This window comes from Vipera ursinii (genome assembly GCF_947247035.1).
Source record: "Vipera ursinii genome assembly, chromosome: 3".
In the NCBI taxonomy this organism is placed as follows: Eukaryota; Metazoa; Chordata; class Lepidosauria; order Squamata; family Viperidae; genus Vipera; species Vipera ursinii.
In genome coordinates, this window is record NC_139516.1 from 108,691,183 (window position 1) to 108,709,305 (window position 18,123).

Here is an 18,123-nt window from a genome sequence, read left to right on the forward strand (position 1 = left end):
TCTTTTTTGTTTGTTTATTTTTAAACTACGTTTTCTGCCATTTGTGATTCAAAACATTTCAGACTCGTGTCTTTTTATATCCATATTTTCTGCCTTGCCGTTTCAGCCAGGATCTGGCCAATTCTACTAGAACTGATCAAATATTATGTGTACTCTGATGGTATCATATTACTTCAATAAATCATTCAGACTTATTTAAATCTGCTCTCCTCTGAAAATCTTTTACTTAGGTGTAAATTGGAATGCATAAAATTATTAATTATAATACCAACTTGACTATATAGGCACACCATTTACCCTATGGGAATTGACTTTGCCACAAACTATACAATAAACCAAGGAGTTAATGATAACCCTTGGAGTAAAAAGGGTAAAGCTGAATCAGAGTTTATCCATCTTTTTATGAAGGCATTTGGCCTGACAGCTGTCCTTGCCTCAGCAGCTCTGATGATTACAGAAAGTGCCAAACTGTATCCTTAAATGAGTTATAAATCCTGGTTCATTCTGATTAAACAGTGGTCAGAGTCATTAGGAGGTTAAATGAAGGACAGCTCCCAAGTATGTGATCCTCAAATGTGCTGCCAAGAGTGCCTCACCCTCCTCAGCCAAATATCTTTTGGGCATTAGTGCCCCAGTCATTTGTGGTCAGCTCTGGCCTGTCTCTTAAAATACCAGGATGTGTGTGGTCTCCCTTATGGATGGCCTGTTCGCATTATAATCCCTTTTTAAGACTCCCCCCCTTTCCTAGAGGCGCACGCTTGTTCCCTGCAGGGAATGCTCAGATGATTGCCTCTCTCTGGTCCCAAAGGAAATCAGGGTTTCTCCTTGGACTTGAAATCACATGACTTTAGAGTGGGCTGGCTTGCTCTATTCGCCTGGGGATTTTTTTTCACTTTTAAAATGCCATCTGCTCTGGTTTTTGCACTGTGGCAAGGCGGTCAGAGGGAATACCAGTGAAGAAATACATAATAAATAATGAAATCCATCATGAAGACCCTGAGGATTAATGGACTTGGAAGGCAAACTGTGCTGAATGGAAATTCATCTTCACCTATGCCCACGTCAGGACTGCTTTGCTAGTGTTTGACAAATAGAGGTTCTCAGGGCATGCTGTAAATTCAACAACTGCTGTAATCCCCAGGGACAACTTTACTGTGTTTAGAAGTGGGCTGGTATCCTCTTGGGCTGCCCACTGCAGAGGCAACACATTGTGTCATGGAAGGCTTCCTCCTCAGAAATGCCAAGTGCCTTGCCAAATGGCAGTCCTTAATACCAAGTCATCCATCTGCAGAAGATCCCCAGTGTAAATGTAAACAGGCTATTTTCAAGTAAAACAGCATCTGGCTCCATTCTGCTTACCTCAGATGCTTCTGTTGAAAGATAATAACAATCAGAAACTAGATTCGTTCTGATTCAAGTATGCCATCGACCTACAGCACTACTGATTTAAAGATTGCCCTCACTGATTAATAGTTAAGTCCCTTTAGATACATAAATATATATCAAATAAAAATGCAAAAGCGTGAATGGTACCTCTTTAAAGATTATGTCATTTAAAGGGATGCAGTTGTAGGATAAACTCTCCTAAATAATTTCATGAATATAAAGGCTGTGCATTTCCAGGGAAGCAGGGGCAATCTAAAGACAGTTGTGCCAGTGGACTGAGCCAGTGAATAAATTGGTTCCCTGGATTCCTCTCTAAATGAAGGAGAGGACTTGGGATCCCCATAGGGATCCATATAGATGCTTCCCACAACCAGACCTTAAAGCAGTGCTTTTTGATGGGTTTCAGAACTCTGGAAGCTGGGAGAGTCAAATTTGAGTAAGGGCCCACAAGAGCCATCAAAAGGACACTGGGATCATCCACTTCCCTTCTTAATTACTTTTACTATAAATGGCTTGTAAATTGCTTTTTGGATGCTAGGAACCTTCAGAAGGGCAGGTTTTAGCACACTGGATGATCTTCCTTTGAGCAGAAAATGTTCTACATAAGTTTATATTTTAAAAACTGATTTCACTGCAGGCTGAAGGAAAATCAATTTTTGTTTGAAAATAATCCACAAAAAAGGTGATTAAAATGTTGATTTTTGGAAAGCTTTTAAATGGATTAAGGGGGACCAGGTTGACTGGAAATAAGATTTTAAAGTATTTATAAAAATACTTCCAGTGGTTTGTTTAAAATCTTATTAAAGATATATGTAGATTTTGAGTTTAAGTGTTAGAATTCTTTTCCTGGGAAAACACACTAAGAGGACATTGAAGGCTAGTGACTGGAGGCCACTGGAAAAAATGAAAGATTGTAATTGAAGTAGAAGAGATCCACTAATACAGAATGGAGAAAAGTATTTGAACTCTGGAAGAATTTGAGAACATTTTGCAACAATATAACCAGAACTTTATCTTCAGACTATGATAATGTAAAAAATGGGCTTAAAAGATAAGTTTGAAGAGGATAAAACTGGAAATCAGTCTAGTTTGCATGTTGATCTAAAATTGAGAGGATACAGGAATGATATTGCTAAGCACATTTGATTTGTGCTTAGATTGTAAGCCGCCCTGAGTCTTCAGAGAAGGGCGGGATATAAATGGGATTAAAATAAAAATAAAATAAAATATTGATAAAGATGCTATACAAGACCTACAAAAGAAACAATTAAAAGGTAAACCAGAATTAAAATAGTAAACCAGAAGAGTGACTTGGGTGTATGGATTTTAATTCAAAAAGTGACTTGGACAATTTTCTTCGCATTTACAAAAAGAATTCATAAGAAGAAAGAGAAAAGAAGAAGATTCTTCCCATGGGCAAATAGTGACTTAAACCTAAATTGTAATAATAACTACCAATTCTTACAAAAGAAAACTGCTAATGTGTCTCTGCTTTCATCTATTTTAAAACTGCATGTATTTCCATCTGTTACTATGAAGTATGGCCTTTGGGAACCCGAGATACAGTTCTTAGAGCAGATTTTCATTTTACCTTTGATGTTGAACTCTCAACATCTTAGAAGCTGGGAAATATTATGTTCAATGTAGAGCAGCTTTCCTCCATCAGGTACTATGGATGCATCAGGAGTACAAGTCTCAATAACTATGGCCAAGAGTCTTTCCTCTTATTTTACTGATTAAAGAGTTTATTTATTCAGTAGCTATCCTAACATTAAGTTAAAAAGTAGCATCGAATTGTAAGTAAGGTTAACAGTTAAGAACAGAGAGTACCCACGCCTAACTCAGCTGCTGAACCATTTTGTATGTCTTAAATAAAATGTCATAAAACATCAACATAAAATACAGAGATGAAGCTTTGGTAGACAGTTCCCAAACCTTGGAAAAAACCACCAGCAAAGCCTTCTCTAGTGTTTTAAAAAGCATGCTTCAATGATGATCTCAAAAGAAAGGCCTCTTCCAAAGACTTTAAAGCTAACTAGACAACTTCACAAAAAGCTTTTGTGTAGCTTAGTCTCAAGTGCTGAGAGGGTTAGTCAAAACCAGTCCTTTAAAATGTGCTAAAAACATTTATTTTTAAGAATCACGGGTTACCTTTTATAGGTAATTATTAATTAATAATAAATGTGACCACAGCGCTGTCAACTGGCTAATTTCTGAAATAATTTTCAAAAGGAGCCTCAGAGAAGAGCATTACAGGAGGTCCAAATCACATTTAACCAAGCCATGTGCCTCAGTTGTCAGATGGGCATAATTGATTCTCTAGTCTTAGCTGTACTCCTTGACAGTATTTCTAAGAAGATCTGCAAAGCCACTCTCCCTTGTTAATATCCACATTGGAGCACCTTATCCCATTCCATTTAACTCCGGTTGGGTAGTTGGGGAGTATTCAAATGAGAAAATACACATTCCAGGGAGCACACACTTGAGTCTTCTGACACATTCAATCATATATGAAAATCTGCTACCTGAAATGATAGCACATCAGAGTTGTAATTGCTATGAATAGCAATGTTGCTTTGCTGCTATTTTACTTTCTGTGTTACTGCTTCTAGGTCTGCTTTTACCTAGAGTCTTTGAAAATGGAACAGCACAGAAGCCCAATTTGTTAAAATAAGAGAGCATGATGTGCTTTGCTAAAGTTTTAAAAAACGCCTTATAGATGTTTCCAGTGCCTTATAAATGTTTCAATTTGTACATATGCTATGTCAATCATTCTTATTCTGTATGCTGGGACTTTTTACTATACTGCCAAAGGGACTTTTAATGCCATAACAAATTCCTAACATAATCTTCTTTTGACCCCAGAAAATAGGCTATTTGTATCTTTGTGTATCTGTGCACTGGCCATGCCTTTGTTGCTTCCTATTATGGATAAGTAATGTTACGGTAGGGCACAGAACACGATTTGTGGCAAGAGGTTTAAATAAGTCATCTAGAGTGGCCACAGAGTCTTCTGCACTTTTCCCCATTTATATAGGAGAGGGTCCTTCAGCCTGTGTAGCTGTTGCCCTTTGTCCTGACTTCATCTTTGGCTCTCTCGGCTTCAAATATTTCTCTTTTCCCTTTCCCTTTCTCCTTTCCTCCCCTTCCCAAGTTACCTTCATGTGCTAGAAGTGGACAAATTTTGTATTGTTTCCTGGTCCTTCATTTGTATTTGCAACCAGCCAACTTATACAAACATTCTAAACTTCTTACGAGATTTCTAATAGGCAGCTTCAGTCCTACCACCTTAACAATAAATCCATAGCTTATGCTATCACATAGCAGAATGTATAAAGAGGACCTGACTGTTAAAGAAAACTACTGTAAATTCTCTAATGATTTATATTTTTCCCATCCAAGACGGCAAATAGAAAATAAAAATCAGTTCCATATTGGCAACAGTGCACTATCTTGAATATAACGTTAGCAGAAAGCTCAGACTGCAAGAACACAGAAAGTTGGATGTGGGGCCTTTTGTCATTTTAGTTAACAATGCAACGGTTTAAATAATCTTCAACTGAACTGCTGTCCTGTTTTAATTAAACATTTGCTTCTCCCCATAGTGTCAGCTGAGGAAAGATATTTTCTCAAGGTACTTTCTAATTACTACAGCTAATTGCAAAAGGAAATACACCATTAATGTGTTGACTTGCAATATAATTAAAAACATTGTTTAGTGCTGAGCTGAGAGGTACCTTGAAAATACAGGTCCCATTGGAACTTCAGCTACAGAGTTCTTTAGGAGAAATCTTATGACCACATCTGATGCATCTGAGTTGCATTGGATACATATAGGAATTTTTATTTGGTTTGTCTTTTTCCATTATTAAGAAGCTAAAAATGCTATTTTTAATAAATTTCAGGAGCTGAAGTTAAATACACTGTTTGAAAAATAGTAAAGTATTAAAAGTATCAAACTAAGGACAAACCATATTGAGGGCTTGTTAGTCTTCTGCTATTCTCCTCTCCAGTTGTCTCCCATGAAGAATCATTTAAATCAAATAAAATTTTCCATCTCCTCTTCCCCTTGCAACCAAGAGCCTCAAAATGAGTGTGCCATGGATTACTATATTTTGCTCAATTTGACCGAACTTTATCCCTTCCTATTGCATTAGCTTCACATCAGGGAAACTTGAGACAGTTAATTGATGATGTTAGGCTACTAAATGCCCTACACTAACACCTACAATCAGTCTTTTATTCCATGGACTAATCAAGTCACTGGCAAGTGATTACATCCTTCATAATTCCACAAACATTTACAATTGACCTGTTCAGAAAAAATAGCTCAGTATCCATATGCATATTTGGAAATGAAACTGTTTCAGCTGTGGGGAGAAAAAGCAACATTGGTCTTAAATTCTCAAGACAATTTGTACATAACTGAGTTTAAATGGTGGCAGCATTGGATTAGAAGCCAGCTTTTACTTCACAGCTTGAAAAATAAATATCTTAACCTAAAAAAAATCAACAACTGATGCAAGATATAGCATGTTTGCTTTCCCTAACAATGTTTTTCCATCCCAAAATGTCTTCCCTGCAATTTTTCTTTTTGTAAGATTGAACCTTTAAAAAAATTGTAAATGATCTCTTAAAATAATTCCATCTTTAAGATTGCTGAAAAATCAGGAAATGCCAAGACCAAGTTTACAGGGTCTCATGTTCTCTCCAAAAGGTTATAATTTAAATTTAATATCCTGCATCTCTTCTACTCTCCTCTGCTTCATTTCAGCAAGATATGTTTTCCTGACTATCCCTGAAGAGATTTTACTGTGCTATCTATCACATATATTAGAGTTTGCTGCCATGTTCTGCTTCTTGGCTTTTCCTCTTGTACCAAGACTTAGATTCTTTTCCTTTCTAGTAATAAATCAAAGTCAAGAAACTGAAATGGTGGCTTTTTGCACTTCATATATATTGGTGCCAGTGCCTGCTCAACACAGAACTCTTGACCTAAAAGTTTCTATCAGAAACTTCACATTTGCCCCGTGGGACTTGCCCATAGTTCCTACTATTTACCCAAGTCTCTTTTCTGCCACTTCAGTAGCAACATCTCTTCACCCTTCAGTAACCAAGAATATATTTTTGTCCATTTCTTTGCTGTTAACTTTGTTTAGATAATTTCCCTTTTTACTTTGTCAATTTACAACTCTTATTTTTATTGGTTGTGTTGATACTTTCCCCTTGCATCTTGTGACTTTGAAGGATCCAGCAGTAAACTCACTCCACTCAGGTCCTCATTTATTATGGGGAAAGGCACAATGTGAGTGCTTCCTTAGTTGCCAAAAGCTTTGCGTGATTTAAGTGACAGTGATTGTTCCAGGCCTTCTCAATCTTTTTAGCAAGGTTATTCACTGTAGCAGTTGCATGGAATGTTTTTATACCTGGGAATATTCTTCCTCCTTCTCCTCCCTCCTATTGCTATATTTGTTTTGGATTAATATTAAAAGTTTAATTTGTATACTATGTTGCTGAATTTTTTATTTTACTCTTGTGTGCGCTCCTAAGAGGCATGGTTTTGAGATGGGCAGTTGTATAGATTATTTAAATAAATTAAATGCCAAGAGGAAGGGACCACACAATGGACTTTGAAAGTATGAGGGCCACAATAGAAAAGGTTTGTCTCCTAGTCCATATTCTTCCAAACTCACATTGGAGTGGAGACCTCACCAGGTTTTCTGGCAATGTGCTTAACAATTGGGCAGATTTAACCTTGGCAAAGCAATCCCTGATGTGATGCAGTGTAGTGCTGTTTTGTTTTTGACTTTGTAGGGTTGAATGCTATCTTAGCATTATCAAGTTGAATGCTTATCAAGTTGAATGCTATCTTAGCATGGTGGTAGAATGTGGAATGCCAATTATGAGAATTTTTCTTTCTTCTAGCAGCTTCCTTGTTCTGTTTGGCTGTCAGATTGTTGCATCTGTAGTACTGATATGCCTCATTCAGCCGATGCAAACTGTTGATTCTGACTTGTTTCTATTTTGTTCTGGTCTCCCCTCTAGCTTCTACCTGTGAATTTTCTGATATTGTGGAACTATTGCTTGAATCTGGAGCTGACCCTTCTCTTCGGGACACAGAAGGATACTTGCCTGAGGAGGTGACAGACTGTAGAGTAATCACCTCTATGCTCCAGGAACACACAGCTGGCAAAGCTTAACTGAAAGACCAAGGAAGTAAAGCCCATGGCTTTCAGAACGGAACAAAAACTGCAATAAATCCATCCTTCTCCTACGTAGTCTGCACAATGCATAAAGATTGGAATTTGCTGAATGAAAGTACTTGGTATTATACATATTGCCAAAAAGCCAAAAAGAAAGGAGTGGACTGTGAATCACACAGCATAACCTACTATCTACCGTGTGAAAAATAACCTCAGCCATAGTTTGTGACTTGCCATTTGCTTAATAGTCCCCCCTCCCCTTTCTTAAAACCAATAAAAAGGATATATTGAATTTCTGCTATCCTGTCAGATGTAGCTGTAAGAGATGTTCAATTGGATAGATTGTATGCTTACAAGCCTGATACAGCACGAGCCTTACTTTGCCAGCAGAAGAGTTTCATCATGTATGGAGGCTGCTGAGAAAAAAGGAACCATACTGAAGGTGAAATCCTGTGTGTTCCTTCTTAAGAATAAGCCCTAATTAGATACAAGAATAGTGTTGAACTTGCTTTCCCAAGTGGATTTAAGGACTAGTTTTTTATTTGGTCAATGCAACTTGTAGGAAAGGAAGATCCAACTGCTGGATAGTGGAAAGGAAGATATAAGCCAGTTTATAAAGCTTTTTTTTTCCAAACTCCCACATTAGTGGCAGTGTTATTATTTATATTTTCTTGAACTCAGAATTAGAAGTACTGTCGTCTTTAAGATCTAAGAATAGGGGTGGTGGGCTTTTTTTTCCCCTTAATCCTAAACAGATTCCTAAACTGATTAGCTAAGTAGTTGCTGTCTTGTTAAACTATGAGAACTGATGGGCATGTTAATTGTGTATATCTGTCTGTTTCTGGTATAAAAATACTATCCTGCATGATATGAGATATATAAAACGTTTCTGAAATGTTTCTCTTTTTTCACCTACCATTAAACCAAGCTAGTTATACAAAAAGCATCATGAGTTTATATTGGACACTACAAAATCTTATCCTGAATTATTTTTAATCTTGTGGATATGACTAAAATATTTTTAGAGGAAACATCTAAAGCAGCAGACATTTACAGTATCTTTTTACTGATTCCCTTTCTGATTGGAGATCATCACACCATGATAACATGGATAGCCATGATTCATTCCTCCCTTGTGCCTTTTTAAGCCTTATTAAGCAATTCCCAATCTTCTCTCTTTCCATCATAAACAACTATACTTCCAGGATCGTATTTCCCTTCCCCTTAACAGACTGGAGAATTCCATTCTGCCTTACAAAGAAAAAGAGATCTTTTCAGAAACCATCCACAATGGCTTCTCATGAAGTTAAATGGTGGGAATTGTATGAGGAAAAACGAAGAATATCCCAATTCTTCTGCAATGTCATCATATTTTTGCCCTTATATTTAACTAAGCATGCCTTGGCACTTATTTCCATAAGCTTATAGTTTACATGAATCTCTACTTCTATTTTTCAACATGTGGTACCTCCCTCACTATTAAGGTGTTATGTCAAAGGACTAATTTTCCTCTGTTCCCTGGTATACCTGCTGATTCTTTATTTTGTCCATTATTTTCTCTGGCTTCATTTCAGAGCCTTTTCAGCCCAGTTACTGCCCTAATTCATCTCTTATTGTGAAAGATACTAGCGGTAACTGTGATCTTGGCTCACCAACAGGGAGGCTTGTGTGTCTAGCACAGAGATTCTTCCTGTCTCTTAACTTTGACAGATCACTTTTCTCTCAAGGTTGGAAAAGTAATTGCCTTCCACTTGGACAAAATGGCCTTATTCCAAAGAGACCAATATCTATGGTGCAATTTCTCTCCCCAACATTTTTCCAAATGATATTTAGTAAACATCAAGTTTTCCTTTGAAGTGTCCAAGCAGGATGCCTATTTCAGCTTCACACCTACTTTATGACAGTTGCAGCAGAAGTTTGCAGCTTTCTGATTCACCAGGAATGTGCCTATGACTTAAAGATAAGCCTTGACTTACAACTGTAATTGAGCCTGAAATTACAAATGTAAGTCGCATTGTATGAACCAGTCCCAATTTTTTGACAATTTTTGTGGTAATTGTTAAGGGGATGCCATGGTCATAGAGTGAATCAATTTTTCCCAATAGGCATTTTTTGCTGGAGACCAAAGATAAATGCAAGAAACCAACAAGGATGTTGCGAAGGTAATGGTGGGATGCTTCAAACAGCAATAAAAGTGAGCCAAATGCCAAGCACCAATAACACAATCACATGACGGGGGGAGGGGAGAGGGAGTGAAGCTGTTGTATCTTCAAAAACATGGAACAAGTACAGTAGTTTTTGGAGGGTCCGTTGAACTGTCATTAAGCGATTGGTCATAAGTCAAAGACTACCTAATTATGGATTCTGCCTTGTATGAACTGGAACTTTGCTTTCAGAAAGGTGTAGAAGCTCTGCGCGTACCTGTCCTCTCTTATACAGCCACATCATCATTATCATTATTAATCATTGCACAGTCAGCCAGATGTTCAGACTGGATTTGGCATTTTTGTCTACCTATCAAGTTCTTACCAAGGACCTGGGATAGATGTGGATGTTTGATGGTATAAAGATATTGTCGCAGGATGGAAGCAGTTCCTAGTAAGGCTGCCTTTTGCAATTGACTAATGGTGAATTTGTCAATGCCAATGGTGTTCCAAGTGGTGCTCCAGTTGTTTTGGGATTGCACCCAAGACGCCTATTGCTATTGGTACTACCCTTGCTTGTCTTTGCCACAGTCTTTCTATTTCTATTTGTAGGTCTTTGTATTTTGTTATCTTCTCCAGTTCTTTCTTGTCTATTTTGCCACGTCCACTATCCAGACTTTTTTGTCTTTCTTATTGACAATGGTTAAGTCCGGGGTGTTATGTTGCAGGTGCTTGTCTCTTTGAATTCTGAAGTCCCAGAGCAGTTTAACTTTATCATTTTTATGACTTTCTCTATTTTATGATCCCACCAGTTCTTGCTTACAGGCAAATGATATTTCTTGCACTGTTTCTTCCCTTTCAGGTACTGACTGATTCATTGCAGTTTCTCCATTGATGGATTGGTAGAAACATTTCTGCCTATAATTTGCAATTTGAGCTTCGTATCTACTGATTTTCCTGGCTATAGCTGTTATTTGCTGCTTTATTATTTCCAGTGCTTCCTTGATCTTCCTTGTTTCTAAGTGGTATTTCTTGATTAGGTATTCTTCGGTCTTCTTGTTCTTCAGCTTCTTTTCTTTCATCTGTTTTAGCTTGCTTGCATGTGATCTTAACTTGCTGATCTTATTTTCTAGTCTAACCTTCCATTTTTGTGGTGCACTGTTTGTTTTTCTTCTTTGTTGATTTTGCATCCCAGGTATTCAGTTATATCTGCAGCTGAGCTGTACATTAGTTGGTTTGTTTCTCTCAGTGAATTGGTGCTTATACTTGATATTGCAGTATTTGCATCTTTTAATGCTTGTGCTAGCTGTTTCTTTGGAACAAGCTTCAATGTAGGCAGCCTTATTCTGTTGTTTTTGTGCTGTTCTAGATGCTCAGTTATTCTTTGTTTCAATTCTTTTATTTCTTTAGTTAGATAATAATAATGTTGGAAGGGACTGTGTAGGTCATCTAGTCCAACCCCCTGCTTATATAGGAAACCCTATACCATTTCAGAAAAATGGCTGTCCAGTCTCTTCTTAAAAACCTCCGGTGTTGGAGCATTCACAGCTTCTGGAGGCAGGTTGTTCCACTGATTAATTGTTCTAACTGTCAGGAAATTCCTTATACCTCAAGAGTGAAGAATTTTTAGTTGCTGCACTTTTTTCCTAATTATTTTTAGCTGCCAAAGCTCAAAATGGTTAGAGTGACACTATAATATGCCAATGGAAGGGCTGTGGCCAGAAATTTTTCCTATTTTTCTTAATCCCTGTGGGAAACTTGGCAGTGAATCAGTCATGTTATTTGATATTTTGCTAATAAATTTCAATAGTGCAATCTTGGGAGGGCATATGAGCTACATAATGGTTTTTTTTTTTAAAGTAAATAAGTACAATCAGTTCTGGAAAGGAAAATGAACACAAATAGTAAAAAAAATCAAATTATGGCAATAGCAAAATTAAGTTTATATATATATATGTGTGTGTGTGTGTGTGTGTGTGTGTCTGTGTGTGTGTCTGTGTGTCTGTGTCTGTGTCTGTGTTTCTGTGTCTCTCTGTGTGTGTGTGTCTGTGTGTGTGTGTGTGTGTGTGTGTGTGTGTGTGTGTGTGTAGATCTTTGGTCATTAGGGTTTTATGTTAAATGCTTGTTAACTATTTAGATTACCTTGCTAGGCCCCAAACATGGGACAAATTTTTATTTCCTGTTTCAGCCTAACCGAAGGCCATCGACAGGCAGTAGTCACAACAGTGACAGCTCATATTTGTGTAAATTTTTTAGATTGCTAACAAAGAATTAAAGGGAGACTGATATGCATTTCAAACTTATTTGTTTTCATCAGTCAGCCATACCCTTCTGAGATTCGAACCTGGGCTGATTGCACATTAGGCAGTTGTTTTAACCTCTAGGCCACAAGCTCTATCTCACTTTGTTAGCTGAGAAGCAAGGGAGATATGTGTTAAATGCTTGTTAACTATTTAGATTACCTTGCTAGGCCCCAGACATGGGACATATATATATATGTATATGTATATGTATATATGCATGTATGTAAAGGTTCCCCCACACATGCATGCTAGGGGCCGGTGCTCATCTCCGTTTCAAAGCCGAAGAGCCAGCGCTTGTCTGAGGACGTCTCCGTGGTCATGTGGCCGGCATGACTAGACGCCAAAGGCGCACGGAACGCTATTACCTTCCCACCATAGTGGTCCCTATTTTTCTACTTGCATTTTTTTACATGCTTTCGAACTGCTAGGTTGGCAGAAGCTGGGACGAGTAACAGGCGCTCACTCTGTTACGTGGCACTTGGGATTCGACCCGCCAAACTGCCGACCTTCTGATTAACAAGCTCAGCGTCCTAACCCACTGAGCTACCGCATATAAATATATATATGTATATATATATATATCTCTCTGTGTGTGTGTGTATAAATATATACACACACACACACACACACTCAAGTACATAGTGCACACTAAGTATAGTGATTCACCTTTGTAGCACTCATGATGCCATTTGTTTCCTAATAGCTGAAGTCCTATGAAAAAATGTTGCCACTTTATATATGTATGAGTTTAAATCTGATAAAAGAGGGCTGGATACTTGTTTGGAAGACGGTTTGTAAGTTAATTTCATGCGTCTCCAGAAACAGTACATGACTCAGCAGATCCAGAAAAGCGTGGACATTGGTATTTATCATATGGGACATTAGCATACAGGTAATCCTCAACTTACAACAGTTCGTTTAGTGACCAAAGTTACAACAGCACTAAAAAAAGTGACTTATGACCTTTTTTCACCATTGCAGCATCCCCATGCTCACGTGATCAAAATTCAGACGCATGACAACTGACTTATATTTGATGATGATTCTAGTGTCCCCAGGGACATGGGATCACCTTTTGTGACTTTCTGACAAGCAAAGTCATTGGGGAAGCCAGATGGCAGTGCTTCACTTAACAAATATGGCAAGAAAGGTCATAAAATGGGTCAAACTCACTTAACAAATGTCTCATTTAGCAAAATAAATTTTGAGCCCCCTTGTGGTCATAAGCCAAGGATTACCTATATTTATCTTACATGATTGGAGACCCTGGCATTTGAATGCCAGGCATTTATTACTTTTTTTATTAAATGTTTATGCCACCCATCTCCCCTACAAGTTAGCACCCCAAGACTGAAGAAAAGCAATGAAAAAATAAAAGGTCAGAGGCAAGAGAAAAGAAATAAAAAAACAGAAATAAGGAGAAGATAGAAGCATAAAACTGAGGAAATTCCTTAGGAAAACATTCAGCAGAAATCTGTGGAAAACAAAGAATAGGGAGAATAAGAGAAAAGAATAAGAGGGAAAAAAGGAAATCTTCCTGCAGCAACTGTTTCGTGTGGTCCAGAATTCCTGCCTCTTTCTGTTCCTTTTCCTGTTTTTCCTGAAAGTGACTTTTCTTTATTCTGTACAAGGGTTCTAATGTACTCAGTCTCCACAATAAGCTAAATCTAAATTTCTAACTGTTCAAAATTATGCCCCACGGAACTTCTGACACAACTCTTGCTGTTCCAAACTTCTTTTTAAAACTAATTTCCCTTCAGACAGAAAAAAAAATTATAGTAACAAGGTTCAATGCCTTATCCTCAGAGCTGCTGGAAAAGTAGCCTAGCAACTTCCCTTGTCTGGATGGACTCTGCACATGTAGATATCATAAATTTAGCTCACCATTCTAGCTATTGCCCTGCCTACTATGCCAGGACAAGCCATCAGCACTGCTGTTCCCTCTCTCCTTATAGGGCAGGGGTAGGCAACCTCGGCTCTTTTATGACTCATGGACTTCAACTCCTGGCTGGCTCAGGAATTCTGGGAGTTGAAGTCCATGAGTCATAAAAGAGCTGAGATTGCCTACCCCTTTTATAAGGGATGGACCAAGTCTGAGGCGGTACATATTTTACTAGCATACATCTCCATTGAAATCTTTAAGAACATCGTTAAATTCTCTCTGGAAATATTTTAAGAGTGTTGCTACAGGACTGATTTGCAAGCCTGGTTGGGGGGTGGGGGGAGCAAATGTTGTTAGTAAGAGGCTTAAAAAAGCATCTGGATAAATCTTACGTTGAGCCTTCACGGTGGTCTTCTAAGTGGAATTCAAGGAGGTTTCCCTTTGCACCCTTCTCACCCCTTCTCTTTTGTAGTTAGCTCAATGTTTTGGGGAGATGCCAGGCTGGCCCATTTTCCCTTTGGGGATACCTGGGGTTTCCTTCCACACCTGTTCTGGAAGGAATGGACCAGTGAAGTAATTGCATTCCTCACTGCCTGATGCTTTTAAAAGGTTATATAATTGATACCTTACTTCCCCTCTCCCCCAAAATTGAGCAAAAGGAAAGTATTTTTGAAATAGTATCGCATCATGCAGAAATGGGCGTTTAACACTCACTCACTTCTGCAACTCGGTCGACTGTTAGTTGAATGTTCAGTTCCATATTCATTTCATCTTTCATTCCCTCCAACTGAAAACATTTGGGCTGTTTCTCATCTCAAGAATGCTAATGCCAAATGTTTGTTATACAACTCGGCCTTTGTGTAATTTGGGTTTTTGGTGCAGAGCAATATGAAAGGGATATTAAAAGGTATGAGCACTGCTGCATGGCTGGCAGCTATTTTTACTGCTGTACTGTGGACATCAGCCATCTGCATTGGTCTTACATTACGGACAGCTTGGCAAAAATGGCAGAATAGGACAGTCACCTTTCTATGTCCTTTAGATGTATATCTGCCACCTTGTCCAGAAGCCAGTGTGCATTTTTGTTTATTTTGTGCTGAGGGTTATCTTCCCCAGCATTTTGTGTTCTGAAGTGGAGCGCTGTCTGATGGACATCTTGTGCATTAAAAGGCACTTGCAAAACAACACATGCTTGATGAGTGCGTTGATGCGAGTGGCAAACAACTGTGCCCATGGCTTTCACAAAGTACATTTGCAGAGCTTAGGATGGATAAGTTTATAGCACTTTAGGACTATTTGTGAGGTTGGAACTCTTCCAAAGAAAAAAAAAGAAAAAGTGAAAAGGCATATATTATTGTTTATAATCTGCTTTATTCAGCCAAACCTTTTCCCCAACAGCCCCCTGGATTGCCGTTTAAATCCTCTGGTGCCTTAAACTACTGATTCTGAAAACAGTTAATGCATATTCAAGCTAAGCTTGGCATCTACTGCAGGAAATCACTTTAATTGAGAAGCATTAAATGTTAAAATGATTAAAATATATAAAGCCAACATGGTGTATATGAAGAGCACAGCTCGCAGCTTTAGAGCGTACCTTGGCTCAGCTTGCCAAAAGCTTGAGCTTCTGAGACTGATGTAGTGGAAGAATTCCTTAAAATGAAAGCTGGTCCATTTCCTTGGCTTATTATAACCCTGAATGCCTTACAAAAGGCAGCCAGCAAAACTTTAACAGCAGTGTCAGATATGATGTTTTGCTAGCCTTATTTTTATGTTCCTCAGCAGTATTTTGTCCAGAATGACCTTTGATGAGAGAAGGAGGGGTGTTCATGTCTATTCCTAGTTTTTAACACGTGAATGCTTCCCACATTAACGTTCATCTTTTACAGATGTACAGTAAATTTGCCCATTGCAAGCTGCATTTACATAGAAGGGATCATAATTAGAAGGAAAATAACTCTGATTCTGGGAGGGAGGGGTTAGATGATATTATCCAGCTTGGACCTCAGTATTCTAACACCTGCCAATAATAAAGAAATGATCTCCCTTTATTTTCATTGAAATTGACATTTTAAAATATTCCAAATGGTGTTATGCAGGTACCAAAATAAATCCATTCTGAAACTCAAAAGTTCTAATAATTGTGATAAAGAGTACATTACAATAAGTAAAATGTCTATGGAGATTCTCAGTCATCCAGGTCATAGTTATCTCAAAGATGCTTTTTCAAAAGGCAACTGGACTTTCTTGTTTTTCTTTGAAAATGTTTCGCTTTTCATGCAAGAAGCTTCTTCAGCTCTGACTGGATGATGGGGAATTGAAGGATTTTTACTCCTTGCAGACAGCTGGTCATTTTCATTCTTTTAGAGGAGGGATGTCAAAACTGCTGGCAAACAGGCCAGTTGCATTATGCGGAGGCTGTGCCCAACCCAGCTCCAGCAATGCAAAAAAAGTTGTGATACATCACAACGAGTGATGCAGCAAGTTGGACACCCATGTTTTAGACAGTCATTAGTCCACCTGGAAGTTTAGCTGTGTCATCATTTGAGAAGTGCAAGTGGGTGTGGAGCCTTCTTGGAGCTGCTGAAAGGACTGTGTTGTAGACTGGAGTTAGACGATGTCAGATCCCTCCCCCTCTGTTGGGAGAGGGCTATTCAGTTTTGACATAGATGGCCTCTTTGACCCCTCTTTCGAACCATCGGTCCTCTCTGTCCAAAGACCAAATTTTTGACCAGCTGTCTGCAAGGAATATAAATCCTTCCGTTCCCCACCATCCAGTCAGAGCTGAAGAAGCTTCTTAGATGAGAAACGAAATGTCTTCAAAGAAAAAAAAAAGAAAATCCAATTGCCTTATGAAAAAGTACTTTGGGATTACAATAAGTAGCATTAACATATGCAAATATCAAAAGAACAGAGAGAAGCAAGCTCCTCTTTATAAAAGTGATCTGTGGCCCAAACTGTTCCTCACTCAAACTTTCAATATTGAAGAAAAATTGCTAATCTCCTTGTTTGGCACACTAACTGGCCCCTGTAAAGAATGTGAAATGGGTCTTGGGAATTCTGTTTTTAAAGTAGCATGTTAAAATACATTCACCTGGATAATTATGATTGATTTTTCTACATGTGTGTGTATATATATGTGTATGTGTGTGTGTCTGCATATCGTTTTTCAAATGATGAATAGCATAATGAAAAAATTTAGATATACTGAATTATAAAAGGCTGTTTCAGTATGCTTTAAGCCAGCCAATTGATTATATTACTGCACAAAATACAAAGAGCTTAGATTTGTAAACAAATAGACATACATCATAATTCCAACATTTATATTATACTGTAGTAATACATATATTACTACATCAAATTATCAACTGATTACATACATGAGTAATGAAGTCATTTATTAAGGTAAAGGTAAAGGTTCCCCCGCACATGTGTGCTAGTCGTTTCCAACTCTAGGGGCCGGTGCTCATCTCCGTTTCAAAGCCAAAGAGCCAGCGTTTGTCCAAGGACATCTCCGTGGTCATGTGGCCGGCATGACTAGACGCCAAAGGCGCACGTAACGGTGTTACCTTCCCACTGTAGTGGTCCCTATTTTTCTACTTGCATTTTTACATGCTTTTGAACTGCTAGGTTGGCAGAAGCTGGGACGAGTAACAGGCGCTCACTCTGTTACGCAGCACTCGGGATTTGACCCGCCAAACTGCCGACCTTCTGATCGACAAGCTCAGCATCCTAACCCACTGAGCCACCATGTCCCTAGTCATTTATTATATCCTGTTTAATCGCCCGGTTTTGCCAATGTTTCTTCACATTTTAAGCAGGTGAAAAGCCAGGCCAAGTCTTGATCTGCCAGTCTCAATGTGTGAGTCCTGAAGTTATCAGGAGGCTTGAATGAGTTTGAAGATCACTTATTGCTGATAGTTGTGTAAGATTTCTTTATACATTCTTACCTGATTTATGAAGTTGGAGAATTTGCTTACATTACAGTGTGTGTGTGTGTGTGTGTGTGTGTGTGTGTAGGACAACATAGATTTTCTGCCAAACTCTTAGGTACTACCTCCAGAGTTCTCAAAAATCCTTATCAAATTTCATTTTCAATGTGACAACATTAAGATTAAATATGCAGAATAATCACGTTAACTGTATTTAAATGACAGTTACATTTACATTAGTGAAAATTATTCTGGGTTTTATCCCAACTTGCT

The 18,123-nt window shown here is 38.2% G+C and overlaps 1 protein-coding gene across 1 annotated transcript in view; it reads left to right on the forward strand.

Annotated features, from left to right (window-relative positions):
- LOC310637900 (acyl-CoA-binding domain-containing protein 6-like) overlaps positions 1 to 7,881 on the forward strand; it is a 56,823-nt gene extending 48,942 nt beyond the window's left edge. The window contains exon 4 of the mRNA XM_083358511.1: positions 7,432 to 7,881. Coding sequence (XP_083214637.1) covers positions 7,432 to 7,586 — 155 coding nt within the window. The 3' untranslated portion in view covers positions 7,587 to 7,881. The remainder of the gene's footprint in view (positions 1 to 7,431) is intronic.
- Positions 7,882 to 18,123: the final 10,242 nt, after the last annotated feature.